The sequence below is a fragment of the Fukomys damarensis genome, unplaced genomic scaffold (genome assembly GCF_012274545.1).
Source record: "Fukomys damarensis isolate Sample0158 unplaced genomic scaffold, DMR_v1.0_HiC HiC_scaffold_24, whole genome shotgun sequence".
Lineage (NCBI taxonomy): Eukaryota > Metazoa > Chordata > Mammalia > Rodentia > Bathyergidae > Fukomys > Fukomys damarensis.
The window spans coordinates 56,496,709-56,512,923 of record NW_022900936.1 but is presented as its reverse complement, the minus strand read 5'-3'; the positions used below and the strand labels follow the sequence as shown (position 1 = coordinate 56,512,923).

Sequence of the window (16,215 nt, the reverse complement as noted above, 5' to 3'; positions counted from 1 at the left end):
TGTCTTTCCAGACGAAATCTGTTAGGAAAGCCGAGAAAATGGCCCCCATAGGATAGAAGGGCACCTGCTCCTTCATGAGAAGGGGTCAGAGTTCATAGTGAGGAATCTGCCCAAATAAAACCTATCCTCTCCCCTCACCTGTTGCACATCCTCAGGCAACTTGCTTAATGCTTTCGATTCAGTGTTGTCGGTGGATTAATAGAACAATATGGACCTCGTAGATTTATTGTGGGATTAAAGGCAATATAACACATAAAATGACTAGCTTATAATGAGCAGCATTTGTTCACTTTTTTCTTCATTCTCCCCAATTTCCAGCAAATAAAAAGATGATTATGCAGAAATCCATCCCAAGCAGTGTGCTAATTTATTTTCTTTATTTAATCCTTTTCTTCTCACTTTGCCATGTTCTCTGCCTCTGTGCTGTCTGTGACAGATGGCAATTGTCTGTGTGCTCTCATTTTGGCATCCCTCCCCACTATTTGTGTACAGGCTTTGGACTGCACAAAAACAGATAATGACAGCCAAGGTGACCAGGCTTCTCTCTCTGTGACACTGGAATTCTTGGGGTTATGATGAGGATTCCTGAACACTGGGAAACAAGTGATTTAGGATCGGAGATGTACAGCTGTTCTTGGAGAAAATCAGTAGGCTGTTCCTATGGCAGTGTAAAGAGGTTGGATCTAAGGTGGACTGTAGTGCGTGCTTTGGGAAGAAGTGTTAACAAACATAAGGGCAACCAGAGAAAAGCTAAGGCAATTTCAGGCTCATACACAAAAAGCAGAATGAGGAAAATTGGAAAAACATAAAAAGATGTAGGGATCCTGGAGAGGAATCCTGACCTTATTTCTTATATGTTAGGCGGCATCAAGACATTCAAGAGAAGCCTTGGAATCCGAGGCTCTGTAATGCCAAGCAAAGAACAGCCAGATGAGCGCACTCAACCCCACCAAGATTTTGAAAGCATGGAGTTACAAAGCAGCCACTGAGCCAGAAATTTCTCAGGGGCTAAAGAGCCAGCAATCCCTGCCACAGGCTGCATGTCCTCAATACAAGCTGAGGACTATAATTTAGGGTTTTATGATCAGGCAGATGTTAAAATGATGACACAGATCACAAGTGCATCACTACAAGGGAGAGACTTTTTTAGCAAGGGAAGACTTTTGTGAGAGACTAGAGCCTGAAATTGTTAGCATGTGGGCTGAGATCAGAGACTTCTTTGGTCTGCTTTATGGAATTTTTCTGAGCTTAACCCAAACCAAAGCATTCGTATTAAAAATTAGGAATAAATTTCAGGAAAGCTGAGTGAGGGGAATAGCTTAGAAATAGCTTTTGCCCATATTTCACTTTGTCTGACCATTAGAAGTCTATAAAGTAAGTAGTATATATATTTTCATTTTGTGAATGAAGAAACTGCACCATGCTGAGGATTTGGCCCAGTGGTTCCGCCGCCTGCTTCGCAAGTGCAAGGGCCCACGTTCAATCCCTGGTACCAAAAACAAAACACAACAAAATAAAAAAAAGAAACTGCACCTCCCCGAGTTTAGAGATGTGAATCCATTAACTCGATATCTACCACTTCTTTTCGTCTCTCTCTCATATCCCCCTCATGAACCTGATTTCTTAGTGTTGGTCTGATTCAGGAGTTGCCTTATGATGTTTTTAGCAACAGCAGCAGGAGATGAAAACAAATGGTTTTAAAAATCCCTGAAGTCAGCCTGAAGCAGAGGAAGAACTCTGACCAAATCATTCAGCCCCAAAGATTCTGTTGGTGACCCTGCAGGCTGTCAGGACACTCAGCCAAGCTGGCAGCCACAGTCATGATCATAGTGCCATCCAACTCTCCTCCACTGCCCATTTTGAGGAAACTCCAGGAGAAAGCTCCCAGGGGTAGACATTTTTATATGATGTTTTTCAAATGATTTTACACTGTAATTGGTACATGTAGTACTTTAAGTGGGGCTTTCTCATTCAACCATGAAGATAGGTAGTTGACTATGCCTCAGATTTAGAAAGATTCCCTGAATAATACTTAGACTTTAGCCTACATGTCTGACTAGAGGGAGATTCTAAGCCAGTGTATTGTAAAATACAGAAAAGTCCCCCTATATAGCTATATCTACGGAGTAAAGGTGATAGATCGGACGGCCTCCTGTTCCAGCTACATTTGTTCTATTCTTGGCTATTCATTCATATCTTCATCATTCATTATATTCCTTATTCATATTTAATCAAATGTTTATTGAAAACATATGTATTATCTTGTAGCTTATACTGGTGATACCTCTCATGGTGAATAAGATAAATATGTTCCCAAACTCGCGAGGTTCACATTCTAGGATACAGACAAGTAAGCAGACAAATAGGAAACAGAAGCAATTTAGAGCTCAGTGAAATCCTACAAAAATACTGCCTAACCCATACCTGAACAAAATGATCACTAAAATGTCTATATGCTTACACCTCAATTTCCTGAAAATGCCTCTTACGTTGTCATCATCACAAAAGAGCCAAAAGTCATAAGAATTGGAGATGAGAAAACCTTTCTCCTTTGCTGAGATACAGCAGAAAGGCTTTTCTTCTCCCTGATTAGGAACTGACACATCCAAGTCATCTAAAATGAAGGCTTGCTTGGGGAAACAAAAGATTTTCCCCTAAGAAATGGCAAAGGGAAAGGGACCACTTTAGCAAAGCTTCAGAAATGAGTCCTGTAACTTTGTATCATTTCTCTTGGGTATTTCAGATGCTGGGGTCACCACTCTGTTGAAAGATGTTTCTGCTTTCCATGGTAAGTTGAGAGCTGCTCTTAGGAGTTATTTCCCCAAGTGGTTTCAATGTGGTATTTGCTGTATGTTACCTGTGAACTCCCTGCCATCTGCAACCAGGAGAAGCTTGGCACTGAGCCCAGATGAAATCTGACTGACAGCCACTCAGTGAAGCAATCCTTCAAGCTTGGTAGGAATCAGGAACAATTGTCTCATGGGCTGTATATTCTCCTTTAATGGGTAAACCTTATGTCAGAATGAAACTGGCTACTAACGTGAAGACTCGTTCACGCTGCAAATCCCAGGGTCACCATGCACAGAACACATTTTTGTCCCTTACTCTTAGAATGTGTAGTCAAGGTGATAATATAATTTATTGTCCAGACTCAGATAATGTTGAGAGTCAAAGTGATGCTAAAAATAGCTAATTACTGCTAAGTGATTGACAATGACATGAACCAGACCTAGGAAACCTGAACATATGGCCATAGTCTTTATAGCAAATTTGCCCTGTCTCCTATGATAATAAATTTTCATCATATTTACATTCCTTCTACTCCAGGGGTCTTTTATGCTATATGTGCTAATGGAAGCTATGCTTTTGTTTTGGAGATCACAGATTAGGCTTCAAAATAATCTCGTGATGTAAAATAAGCCTGTAGATTACCAGAAAAAAATCTCTGGTAACTTATAACAGCACCATAGTTCCCTTACTATATGAATAAATTCTATACTAGAAGGCAAAAAGGAGGAGAGGAGGAGATAGGAGGACTTCTACCTGTCCTCATCTTCATTTTTCTTCTTTGCTATCTTCTAAATGTTGTGTGTTGAATAAAGTTTTGGTAAGACACATACAATTTTAAGAAATTAAAGGTTTTAAATTGTTACACAGGTTAGTGTAATTTTAGAGTTCCTGAATATTGTAACAAACAAATTATTTTTCTCTTTTTAAAACAGGAAAAGAATACATATTTTTAAAGCAAGCCAAGATTCCCAAAAGGAAAGTAAGTCATCGCTATCCCATCATATTTCAAGTATAATACTTACACATTTGCTACAATCTGTAGGTCTGTTTTCCCCCACTAGATTGTGAGGTCAGTAAAGCAGAGATCACCTTATTGATCTCCATGTTCTTCACTTAGTGCCTTGTGGTTTGTAGATGGAGGGAATTAACTGAGGAGAATAAATATAAAACTTAGAATCAAAAGGTTCTGATAGGGAACATCAAGAAAGCCAGCTAAGACACGAAGTGGCTAGGGACGGGGAAGTTATGGATTTAGATCTTTGTCTTGTGATCGACCATAGCTCTTTGAAGGGCTTTACACAAAGGCAGGTGTGATCAGATTTGCATTAAACAGATGGCCTTTTGGTTGCTGGCAGAGAAGCTATATTAGGGAGTAGCCAGAGCAGATACCAGAAAACCACTTAGGAGGCTGGTGCTATAGTGTCTGGGGACAGATGAGAGTTCAAATTAAGGAAAGAGAAGAATCTAAGAAAGACAAGGTGGTGAGTAGCATCCACATGTAAGAGAATAATAAGAAGAAAGGGCAAGCTTGAGATAGGCAATTGTATTTCTGAAGAAGAAAACTGTTTTGGCCTTGCCTTAAAGAGGAGGGTGTAGTTCAGCGGTGGTGTGTGCCACAGCAGGGTGTGTGTATCACTGAAAACTCTAAAAGGTTCACCATCTTTGATGTAATTCATTCACACCCTGAGTTTTAAAAGTCAGCTCTGTGAAGTATGTAAACAAATAATCTAGCCCTCCTAGTCCTAGTCATTTCACCCAAGCGATGGTGGATCCTAACTTGATAGAAATTAGACCCATGATGCTAAAACTCACAAGCCCTTTTCTTGTAATTATAATTAGGGAAGTCTTAGTTGGAGATGTGAGAAGTGGGAGGCATATATATATATATATATATACATATGCATATATATGTGACTATATATATATACATGTATATGTGACTATATATATTTATATACATATATGTGTGTGTTTATACACACACGCACTTTCAGAACCTTTTAGAGCTTTCAATTACCATATGGTAACTACCTAGACACATCTGCTTCCTGGTCAGGCTTCGGTGGAGGGCACCTGTTTGCTTATTGAGCTGGCCCTTTTATGAGGGGGTAGCAAGAGTTCATTTGCCTCTCTGCTGAGTGGACAGAAACAGCAGGTTTAAGGTATATTGGCTTTGGAAAAATTGGCCTGCTTGTGTTCCTGTCTGCCAGCAGCTACAGGAATGGGAATAGCCAGCCCAAGAGCTTCCCTTTCTGTGAAACCTTCCTTGAGCGCCAAGGTCCAATCTACCACCACTCTCTGTCAGCTACAGTAGGAAGAGCATCCTGTTCTCTGCACCATGGTCTACCACAGCCCCTCACCTGCCTCCCATGAGAGCCTGTGGAGGACAGGATTGTTTGTGAGCCCAGGGCTTTGTGCAGTACAGGATGGATCTTGAGTAAGGAAAGAGAGATGAAGGAGGGAGGGAAGGAGTGTGATTCCCTAGCCAGTGCTACACCAAATATGTTGCCCTCCACTTGACCACTCAGTCTGAGCAACCTCTGGCTATTTCTTGTTTAGATGGTCCTGTGACTCCCTCCTCCAGGGAAATTCCGTAGATCAAAGAGCCTGACAAGGGCTACCCCAGCTCTTTTTTTGGTTCTCTAGTTGTTGATAGTCCAATCCTCACACTCCTCAAATCTCCCCATGACCTGAAATTCATTGAGTGTATTTCTTTCTGCAGATAAAGGAACAACATCTTCTTCCAACAAGGTAATAAGGACCCCTTCTGACCCTGGTGTAGAAGACATTAGATGCCAGGGTTGTGAAGGGACTATTTGGTTAGAACTTTGTTTACGACACTTAGTGTGCTGAGTGCTTTATAGAAATCATCTCCTATAACCGTCACAACAACCCCAACATCCCTTTGAGGGATGAAGGGATATCCCTCAAAACTAGACAGCTGAAAGAAGATTCACAACCAAGTCTCACTCTAAAAACCCATGATTTTCCCCTTGGCTGACTGTTTTTGTTTTTGTTTTTGTTTCTGCCTCTCTGCATTCCATGTTTTTTCCCCTCTTAAATTATTTTACTGGTACATTTTAGGTATACAATACATTTGCGTTCATCATTTGGAACTTGTACCTTTACATGGTATATTTTAATATTTTTTTATTTTTGTATTTTTTATTTTAATCTGAGATTCTACCACAAGTGAGACTTCCCCTGGATTGTTGTCCCTTTGTAGTAATGCCATGATCTCTGTAATGAGTGGTTAAACATTACAACCTTATCACATTTAGATGACATTACATTGTTCTCTTTTATCAGAATAGGCTGCCCAAGAGTCCTGAGATTTTGGGACAGGGCGGCCAGGTGTCACTCTGAAACATGGGTAGAAAAGACATCTGAGTAGGTGTATGCCCTGGGCAATATGAGTACTTTGGTTAGAAGGTCTAGAGGTTGGAATGGGAGCAGCAATTTAAGAAAAATGGACAAGAGACATAGAAAAAGTGGTCATGAAAGGGACAGACCTTATGCAGCATCAGGCCAGTGTTGAAATTGAAGTGTAAGGAGAATCTTGATGATGGTTCTCCTTTGATCAGCAGGATGGTGCTAACCAGACCTATTTGGATGAGGTGTGCTACGTCCTTATCAATCCTAGGGCCCCCAGGAAGTGGCCATCAGGGAACTCTGCTGAAGAGGAGGTCACTGGAGAACTCTATGAGAACATCCCCTGCAAGGCTAACAGGCCCAGAGGGACTTTGGGAGGCACTGAGACAGAGTATTCACTTCTCCGGGTGCCTGCCACCCCGAAGCATTCACCTTGCCCAAAAAATGAATACGAAGTTCTCATACCTAGCAGAATGTCCTTTCCTTCCTTCCAACAGCCAGGGCCATGTAGGGCCCCTTTTGAGACTCAATCTTCTTGTTTACAGTGATGAGCTTGGACTGCCTTTGTTTAGCACCAGCAGATGAAAGTAGTGGCTGGGGCTGGGACTGAAGCAGAACTGAGTCGCCGAGCTCTTTAGCTTACTTCCCGGTCCGCGGAGCATGGCCTGCAAACCACAGTGTTTCAGAGCCTGCTCAGCATCTGCTATCCACAAATTAACCAATTTATCCTGAACCCCACTATCTGAGAACAACATGACCAAATCTGGCTCAAAGTGGTGTTGTTGGGAGGACTCTGGAGCAGGAAGACCTCCCTGGTCCCCTGTCGCTGTGTACACCACAAAGGATTCTACTCTTCTGAATTACCTTGGTTTTTGTTGTTTTGGGGATTTGGGGAAGTTGCTCTGTTTTTGTTTTGAAGTACTGAGCATTGAGCCCAAGGCCTTCACACTCCATTACCAGCCCTTTTTAAATTTTTTTGAGACAGGATCTTTCTACATCACTAAATTCCCCAGGCTGTATTCAAACTCTCAGTCCTCCTGTGGTAGCCTTCCACCTGACCAGGTTCGTATAAAGTATCATGATTGTCCTCTGAAGTTACAAGGCAACTTATTCATCATAATAAGTGTTCCCCTGGGGGAAACTCACACATTACGGTGATTTTCCAGCTCAGCCTCCATCCCCACGGGAGTGTGATATTCCCCTTACTCCCTGTGCCTCAGAAATGTTCTTTATACAGTGTCTTTTGGCTCACTGCCCCCATGGCTTAGTTAATTATGTGAGCTGAATCAGAAAGTTCCAGTACTGTTTTATTTTTTGTATAATATGTGTGTGTGTGTGTGTGTGTGTGTGTGTGTGAGTTTGTGAAATTTTTAGTTCTCCCCATAACTTTTTGGCAGTGCTGGGTATCGTACCTATGGACTTATGGATATTAGGCAAGCAATCAACCACTGAACTGTATCCACAGACCCTCTCTCTGACTCTTAGTAAGACGATTGTTATGGTTTGTGCTTTGGTGCCCCCCAAAAGCCTCATGTGGATGAGGTGGGACTTTCTCTTTCAGAGGTGGCTGAATCTGGAATGTGTGATGCTAGAATTAAGGGTGTGTGATTACTAAACCACTATATGTGAATAATTGGTTTGGCACTTCCTTAATCCTGGTGGACTGAATAAAATAAAAGGGGCAGAAAGATGCTGTCAAACTCCCTTGTTTCGTTTGCTACTTGTGCACGTCATGTTTCTCCTCTGCAATGCCTGTTTGCCATCCCCACCTTGGAGCCAGCCAGTTATGGAATGAAACCTCTCTGAACTGTCATCCAGATAAACCCTTTCCCTCTAACTTTGGATGTCCGGTATTTTGTCTCAGCAACGAGAGAAAAGTAAGTAACACAACTTTCATAGCATCAGAGGCTGAGAAAGCAGCAGTCCTTTAATAGTCCTTAATCCTACTATCTTTTGGCTCAGAGAGAATAATTTTCCCTATGATACATTAAAATTAGTGGTAGAATCTTATCTAGAGCCTGATTTACTGGCTTCTAATTCAACCCTCCTTGAATCTACTATATAGAAGAGTCTTTGGTGTAGTATTAAATAATATGGCATGTATAACATATGATTAAAATGTTCACATGGAAAAAATAATGTATACACCTATTTTTCTCTCATAAGCACTCCTCAATAGGCTTTGATTTATTTTCCATCATCTTTAGTATTCTCAGAACTATGCCTATCCCCTCAACTAAGGGAAGCAAACAATGGGCTACTGACCAAATCTGGCCCATCACCTGGTTACATAAATAAAATTTTATTGGCTCACATCCAGACTCATTTATTTACATGCTATCTATGGTTGCTACACCATGGAAGAGATGAATAGGTCCTATAAAGCCAAAAATATTTATATTTTGACACTTTCCAGAAAACAATTTTGTAGTGTTCTGCCCTAAACCATCAGTTTGAGATAAACTTAACAGGAATATATTTAATTATCAATATAGCTTATAAAAGCAGGTGTCAATAAAAACAGTATGAAAATATTAAGCCACAGTTGAGAAGAGAGAGACCAAGAACAGTTAGCAAATTAGACTATTTCTACATTCACACCTGGGTCGTTGCTATTGTGTGTAACTTATAACCACCGTCCTAATTTTAGGGATGTTAAAATAGCAAAACGTTTGTTGAGTCAACCAGTGGACCATTACTATTTTGTGCTCAAAGCAACAGCTATTTAAAAATATGCTAAGTGCCTAGGACAATAAATCCAGTGGACTGAGTTTGAGTGAGCCAAAACAGGTGTTCTGAGACTTTTGATAACTTCTAATTTTCAGTAAATTTCTTTCACATGGAAACCTGACTTTGATCTTTGACTGAGATGCACTCAGGTATAAGAGGTGTTTGTGGTAGCAGGAAACAGTGTACAAGATGTCACATGGCTTAGGGGGAGTAGTATGGCTCCAAGACAGATAAGCAGCGATCTGAATCCTGATTCTCTCTCCCCATCCTCTGTGACCTTGAATCTATGATTTGGAGGCCCCCCATAAATTGGAGGATTAATCTATCTGCTAGATAGCAGAGGTAACATCAAAGGGTAAAGCAATCTTTCATGATGTGTGGCTAAGATGCCAACCCATGTAGTGATCCACCAAGTAATCTTCCAGCAAGGCAGAAACATCAGACTGATAAGTTTGTTCTGGAATTTTCCACATAGTTACAAATCCATTGCAGAAGGTGGCTGGTTGAAATGTTCTTAATGTGAAAAAGTTATATTTGTTTAAGCTTTATCTCGTGAAAATATTACCTGTCCAAACACGTGTCTTTTATCAGGAGTGTATTACATGTAAATGCTTAATTTTAAAAAGCTGTTCTTGTAATGAGGTTTTATAAGGGGAAAAAAAAACATATTTTTGAGCAGAAGAGCTCTTTGAGAGTGTTTCAAAATACCCACTGCAATGTACACATTACTTGTCAATCAAAAATATTAGTAATTTAAAAAAATAAAAATTATTAGAAAAATTGTTTAATGTAAAGATGATAGAATATGTAGAATTATATATAATATGCAGAACATAGACTCTTCTAGTAAATAAATTTTAATGTAAAAAAATTGCCATATATATGCTGATTTTGTCTTACCTAGATTTAAGAATTCTGTATACCCTATTGGCAGAAAATGCACATTCACACAGATTATGTATGATTTCATGGGTTAGGGATACAACCCCTCAGTTAAAGGGCCACTGCTTTTGGAACTCAGGCTGAGCATTTGAACCACATTTGCCAATCACACATGTAACCAGAAAGCTCCCCTTCCCTACACCAGACCTCACACTGTGCACAGCCCAAATTTGGAGGTACAGCACATGAAGCCCCTGCAGGCTCTGTGGTTTCCATTTACACACTTACTATTAATAATAGCATCTATAAATATAAGCATCTCTATATAAGCCCTAAATACTCTTTCAAAATGGAATAGTAGTGGGCAAACCTACCACTGATAACAAGTTCAAATGCTGATGTTGTTCCAACAAACCTAGGTGACAGGCACTGCAAACGTTCCTGACTGAAGGGCATGAGCAGAAGAGGTGCCTCTCCGGAAGGTGCACTTCCCAGGAGGTTCTATTTCCATTTGCCTGACTCTAGTCTTTTTTAAAGCAAGACTCTGAATTTCAGAAGGTTTGCTTCAGCTAAAAGGACTTTGTCTCTGCCAAATGTTTAGTAAATTAATGCAAGTCCCTCATACCTTCCTTAAGGGTCCTTTTGCAAGTACTGGAGGGAAGCACTGAGTGGCTGTTTTCACTAGTCTTCCATGGCCACACCTCTCAATTCATCTCTTGCCCAACCACCTGTGACCCTGTGGATTTGTAGAAGTCAACCAGGCCTGAGCTGAGCCTGACCATGGGTACCCCTGAGACTGTGGCCATTCATCATGTGAGATTGCCTAGTAGGTGGGCTTGGCCTCTCAAACTGTAGGACTCTGCCTGGTCCTTCCCACTGTCTAGGATTTAGGGCTCCAGCTATGGGGGATGGGAGGGCACACTGTGGTTTCTTTTGTTTTGTTTTGTTTATGCTGACTCAACAATTTCTAATAAAGCTACCAGCAATAGTATGAATTACCTGATTTAAATCATGCAACGAAACAGTAATGAGAGAAGGGAGAACTCTGGGTTACTTTTCCTGTTTGTTACATTGCTGGGGGTTGAACACAAGCCCTCAAGCATGCTAGGAAAGCTCTGTACCACTGGGCTACATTTCTAGCCCTATTTTTCTCATTCTTGTCTGTGCTGATCATACTCTGAATAGGTAAGGAGTTCATGGCAAGAATTCACATATGAGAGGAAAAGAAGAGATTAAACTTCATCCTAGGAACACATGAACATGTGCCAAGGGAGGCAAATCTGCTATTCAGATCCCACCAGTGAATCTAGCTCAGCCTGAGTCTCTCCTTCAGTTAAACTACATTGACTCCTCTTCTCTATGGCCTCCCACAACCTACACTTGGTCTTAAATTTTTCTGGTGGGGAGGGGTAACCAGAAATTGAATCGGGGCCTCACGCTTGGCAGGCAGGTGCTGTGCTGCTGAGCTACATCCCCAGCCACAGTTGTTTTTAATTTTTGCATTTAAACTTTGGTGTTAAATAGGAGGGTTGTTTGTTTGTGTGTTTGTTTTGCTTTGTTTTGTTTTGCACTGAGAATTGATCCCAGGGAATTTACACTGAGCTACACTCCCAGCACTTTATAATTTTGAGACAGAGTCTCACTAAGTCACTGAGTTGTCCAGACTGGGCTTGAAATTGTGATCCTCCTGCCCCAGGCTCCCAGAAAGCTGAGATTATAGGGGTGCACTAACATGCCCAGGTAAATGTGGTTATAGTTTTTTCCTTGTTTCCTATTTCATAGGAATAACGGGAATATCTTCCTTTCTTATTATCGTCTTCCCCTCTGGCATCCACTATAGCCGTCCATAGGACACATCACATAGAATCTGGGGGTGTAGCACAGTGGTAAAGCTACATTTTAGTAATCTCAAGGCCTTGGATTCAATCCCCAGTATCATTAATTTTTTAAAATCTATACAACAAAATTAAATTAAAAAGAAAGCAGAGATTACTGAACATGTGTGGCTAGAATTTCTGTTGGTGGAGCCAGAAGAGTATTTTTGTTAATCTAGCTATCTGCATTTTATCTGTATTGAAGTGACTTCCAGAGAAAAGCAGTTTTTCATCTCACACCCTCCAATTATTTTGCAGACATTTTTTGAACACTACTGAGCACTGGCATTATGCTAATAATTACAATGTGTGATGACCAATAAATTTATCTCTGATGGCAAAACAATGTATAGTATATGCATGTGTATTTTTTCAAACACTTCAAAATGCCTTAGGCCCACAACTTAGTTCTTTCCATGTCAATTGGACCCAAAAGCCAAACCTCAAGAAGTCCTCTCTCTTGCTCCATGACTTCAAAGTGGTCAAAACCCAAGGCAAGCTACTTGCAACTTGGTTTTCAAAGGAGAAAAGAACAAAACCAAATTCTGTCTCCAGACTCAGATGAGGCCATCCTTCTAGCCCTTTTGCATACCTAGTCCTGCCAGAAAGGACCCTCAAAGGAAGAGGAGGGGACAGATAGCTTCACTCTGCTTTTCCCCATACAGTGAGGAGGACACTGCCCAGCACAACCAAACCCAGTTCTACCTTCTTCCCACAGAAGAGGAAGCTACCATCAAGGACAGAAAAAGATCACTTCCAATCCCAGGCCTGGAGACTCAACATAAATACAGCAAAGGTGAATACAACATAAAGATGCAAAAATAATTTATTGTAAATGCTTTAAATCAATCTCCATTGAAAGTCTTCATTATTTTCTGAAAAGTACAGACAAACTAAGGTTCACATTTGACATGTAAAAAATACAAAGAAATTCACTAGTTTAAGAAGCTGCCCTTACAATGAGACAATGTGTTCTTACATTACATGTATATTCTAGTTAAATAACAAAGCAAATTCACATTATTCTGAACCCTGGTCCATAAAGAGCTCAAGTCAAATCACCAACACACAGCCATATGCAGCTGCCTCTCACACTGACTTTCACCCATGTCAGATCTTATTTTTATACCAGGGCTAGGAATCTCTCATCATATGAGCACAAAATTCATCTGAAAAATTTATAGCAAGGCAATTTTAACAACAACACAAATACTGTTCCTTCATAACAGACAATTTTGCATCAATGACTGATACAGTCAATAACATTCCTCCCAACCCCAAAATGAGAAGGCATAGGCTTCCAACAATTTATTTCAAAAGGCTGGTGGTTCTTCCTGTTTCACAACCAACTGTAATAAGGCCCATAATGAACCCTGGAAGACACTGAGTCCTCCAGAGGGCCAGTGATGCTGGGTGATACACAGCCATTGTGTGGCATCAGACGCAGAAGCTAGCCTATCTTAATGATTCTCTGATGGAAGTAAAGAATAGAGGTGAAGTACTATCCAAAAGGATGAAGGTATGTTTGAAACTCAAAAGGACACACGTTTCCAAAGGAGGTGCTCATGGGTCCCAAGAACCATGAGAAGGAGCAAAATACACACACACACACACACACACACACACACACACACACACACACATTCGCAGAAGCATTGGATGATGTATCTAAAGCAACGTTAAAGATTTGTTAAAATACCAGGTTCAGCCATGAAAGTAGACATAGAGCTCTGCTTCTTAGGTCTTGGAAGGCACCTTCCTCTTTCTCACACCTTCCTTTTCCTGGCTTGGAGGTAGATCAAATACAGTTATGAAGCTGGGCTTAGTGGGCACACCTGTGACCAGCACTGAGCAGGCTGAGGCAGGAGGACTACTCGTTCACATCCAGCAAGGACAACTTAGTGAGATCATGTCTCAAATTTCTAAAGGGAGAGGGTCTGGGAATATAGCTCAGTGGTAGAGCGCTCCTGGACTGCATCCTGAATACCACAAAACACATGCACATGCCACAGACACAGACACAGATGTGGGAAGGAGAGAGGGTGATTTTCTAGTGAGGAACTGATTCAATTCTCCCTCACATGACTGCCGGCTATCCCTGTGCACCAGCACAGATTAGCGGAATTCTGCCTAAGACAAGGCATTGCTGCACCACCCTGTGCTTAAGAGAAAGAAGGATCCTTGCAGGAGTGGAGGCAGCCAGTGTCTCAAGAATACTTGGATCTCCCTTGTGGGGGCTGCCATACTTCATCTCCCCCACCTGGCCTGGCTTCCTCCTTTCTCCAGACTGAGCCAGCTGGACTGGCCTCAGCCAGTGCCTTGTGGGACTGGAGATGACCCATCTCTGTGCAGGATCTGGAGGGCTGACAGGCTCTGCCCTCTGGTCAAGATCACAGAATTGATTCTCTTTGACTCCAAAACTCAGGGGAGCACAGCTTTCTAACATAGACTGGCCTCCACTGCTTCATTCTGAAAAGCAAAACACAAATGAACAAGGTCACTCATTTAAAAGTCAAGATTCAAATCAAGATTTAATTTAAAAATCAAGATTATTTTAAACATTTATATTTTTGTCTGGTTTGTCGGTTTGAACGCAGTCTTAGGTAAAACTGGAGCGTCTGTCAATTCTGAACTGCGAAAGTTAACTCTTCAGTCAGTGCACTCACATGCACACACATGTGCATGCACACACTGAGCAGTTTTCAAAAGGAAAGTAACATCTATTGTCTGCTTGTTTTGGTATAACTCATGGTAAAGACATGCTCATTTGGCCTTTTGGATACTGAAGAAATTTTAACATTCAACTCTCTTTTGTGATCTAATCATAAGAATGCCTATAAAGTGCCATTATTTTAAACTATACAATGCCTTATATAGGTATTTGTTGTTTTTGTGGTCCTGGGGATTGAATCCAGAGGCACTGTGCCTCTTAACTACACTTCCAACTGTTTTTTCACTTTTTATTATGAGACACAATCTACTCTATGCTTCCTGGGCTGACCTGGAATTTTCAATCCTCCTGCCTCAGCCTTGGGAGCAGCGGGGATTGCAGGCATGCACCACCACACCTTTCTCTGTGACAAGTTCTGACAAGGGAAACAGTGAGGGCTGGCTGAGTAAGGCGAAGAAGGTGCTGATCACAGAGCTCACATTCTCTAGAGCAGGGCTCCAACTTCACAGTCCATTCTTTCCGTAATATTTTCCAACTATTCTATCCACTTCCCGAGGGCAGGAACTGTGTGACCTCCACAGCATGGAACAAGCCACAAAAGATGCCAAGCCAAATCAACTGTCCTCCATCTGTTCACTTGTTCACCATCCCAGCTCTGACTTCTCTACTTCTCTACCTACCATAGAGCAAGAGAGAGTCTGGGTCAAGCCCCAGCCCCTCACAGCCAGGTTCGCTCTGGTCATGGAAGTCCTGCAGCAAGATGCCCAGTACCAACTCCTCACTCATCATGTACTTCATAAAGCCGTGGTCTTCCAGTGGTACCCCAAACTGCAGGTGATAGGTGGCTGTGGAATTTTCACCCCTGAAAGTCAAGCCAAACAGAGCTATCACGATCTCTTGACAGAATCACACTGAAACTGAGGAAGTTGGTTTTCACAATAACATTTGTTTATTGCACATTTTCTATCTTGAAGAATCCTCTACTCTAGGCACATCACATAGCCTCCCCTCTCTACCTCCCTCCCTCTTAGGAATCCAATGGGAGAGCCACGGGGGTGCCATAATCCAGCTACTGTCCACAAAAGTCACCTAGCGTAACACAAGCCAGAAAGCTGGCCCTTTTCTCCTCCTATATTCCTGTTCTCAGAGAAGGTCCCCGCTCCAAGTGCATGTCAGAACTATTTAGTTTAGTTCTTTTTGTAACCTATGGTAGGGCCCAAAACTTCCTACCATTATCTGGTTGAGAACTTCTGCATCCCTGAGAGTGTGCCCCAGCTGTGAGTCATACATCCTGTGTTTGTCTTCAAAATGAGAAACTTTTCTGTCCCATGTCCACTTTCAGAGACCCTTTGAATAGAATGACCAACATCTTCTAGTGTTTTTTTGTTTTTTGTTTTTTTTGTACTGGGGATCAAACTCAGGACCTTGCACTTAGGAGGCAGGTGGCAGAATCACTGAGCTAAATTTCCAGCCCTGACCATCTTTAATTCTCACCAATGGGACCCCCAAAACACTAACCTTTCTTCTTTGAGCATATCGTTCCCCCTTTCAGAGTAAAAATAATCACAGGTCTATACTTCATTTTTCAGAAGGCCATTTTTTTTTTAAATACTACCTCAGCATTTAGGATTTTCAAAGTTATTCTATCACTTTAATTTAAGATGACCTAGATTAAGGACCAGCAATAAAATAATTAAGAGGTCTCAGCTGAGACCATCATGTTCGGGCAAGTTTTATGGATTCCCTGTTCTGTCAGCAGTGAAGCAGATTGTCTCTGCTAAGAAAAGCCAAAGAGCTCCATCTTGTGGTCATAGACCGCATAAGCCAATAATCACATTTCACACTGTGGTTAACAATTCCATCTACTATGGCCAAAAAATGCTCCAAACTCTCCAG

General features: G+C 41.4%; 2 protein-coding genes across 3 annotated transcripts in view; one reads left to right on the top strand and one right to left on the bottom strand.

Annotated features, from left to right (window-relative positions):
- The first annotated feature begins 575 nt into the window (after positions 1 to 575).
- Positions 576 to 6,710, top strand: Gcsam (germinal center associated signaling and motility). Its single transcript, XM_010630186.1, has 3 exons — positions 576 to 676; positions 862 to 925; positions 6,378 to 6,710. The coding sequence occupies exons 1-3, from the start codon at positions 576 to 578 to the stop codon at positions 6,708 to 6,710; spliced, it is 498 nt and encodes a 165-aa protein (XP_010628488.1).
- A 5,794-nt stretch (positions 6,711 to 12,504) lies between these two features.
- CUNH3orf52 (chromosome unknown C3orf52 homolog) overlaps positions 12,505 to 16,215 on the bottom strand; it is a 28,063-nt gene continuing 24,352 nt past the window's right edge. For both annotated transcript variants that reach the window (XM_010630137.2, XM_033755921.1), the window contains exons 5-6: positions 15,000 to 15,181; positions 12,505 to 14,117 (exon numbers count right to left, since the gene is read on the bottom strand). In XM_010630137.2, the coding sequence (XP_010628439.1) occupies positions 14,113 to 14,117; positions 15,000 to 15,181 (187 nt within the window). In that variant the 3' untranslated portion in view covers positions 12,505 to 14,112. The remainder of the gene's footprint in view (positions 14,118 to 14,999; positions 15,182 to 16,215) is intronic.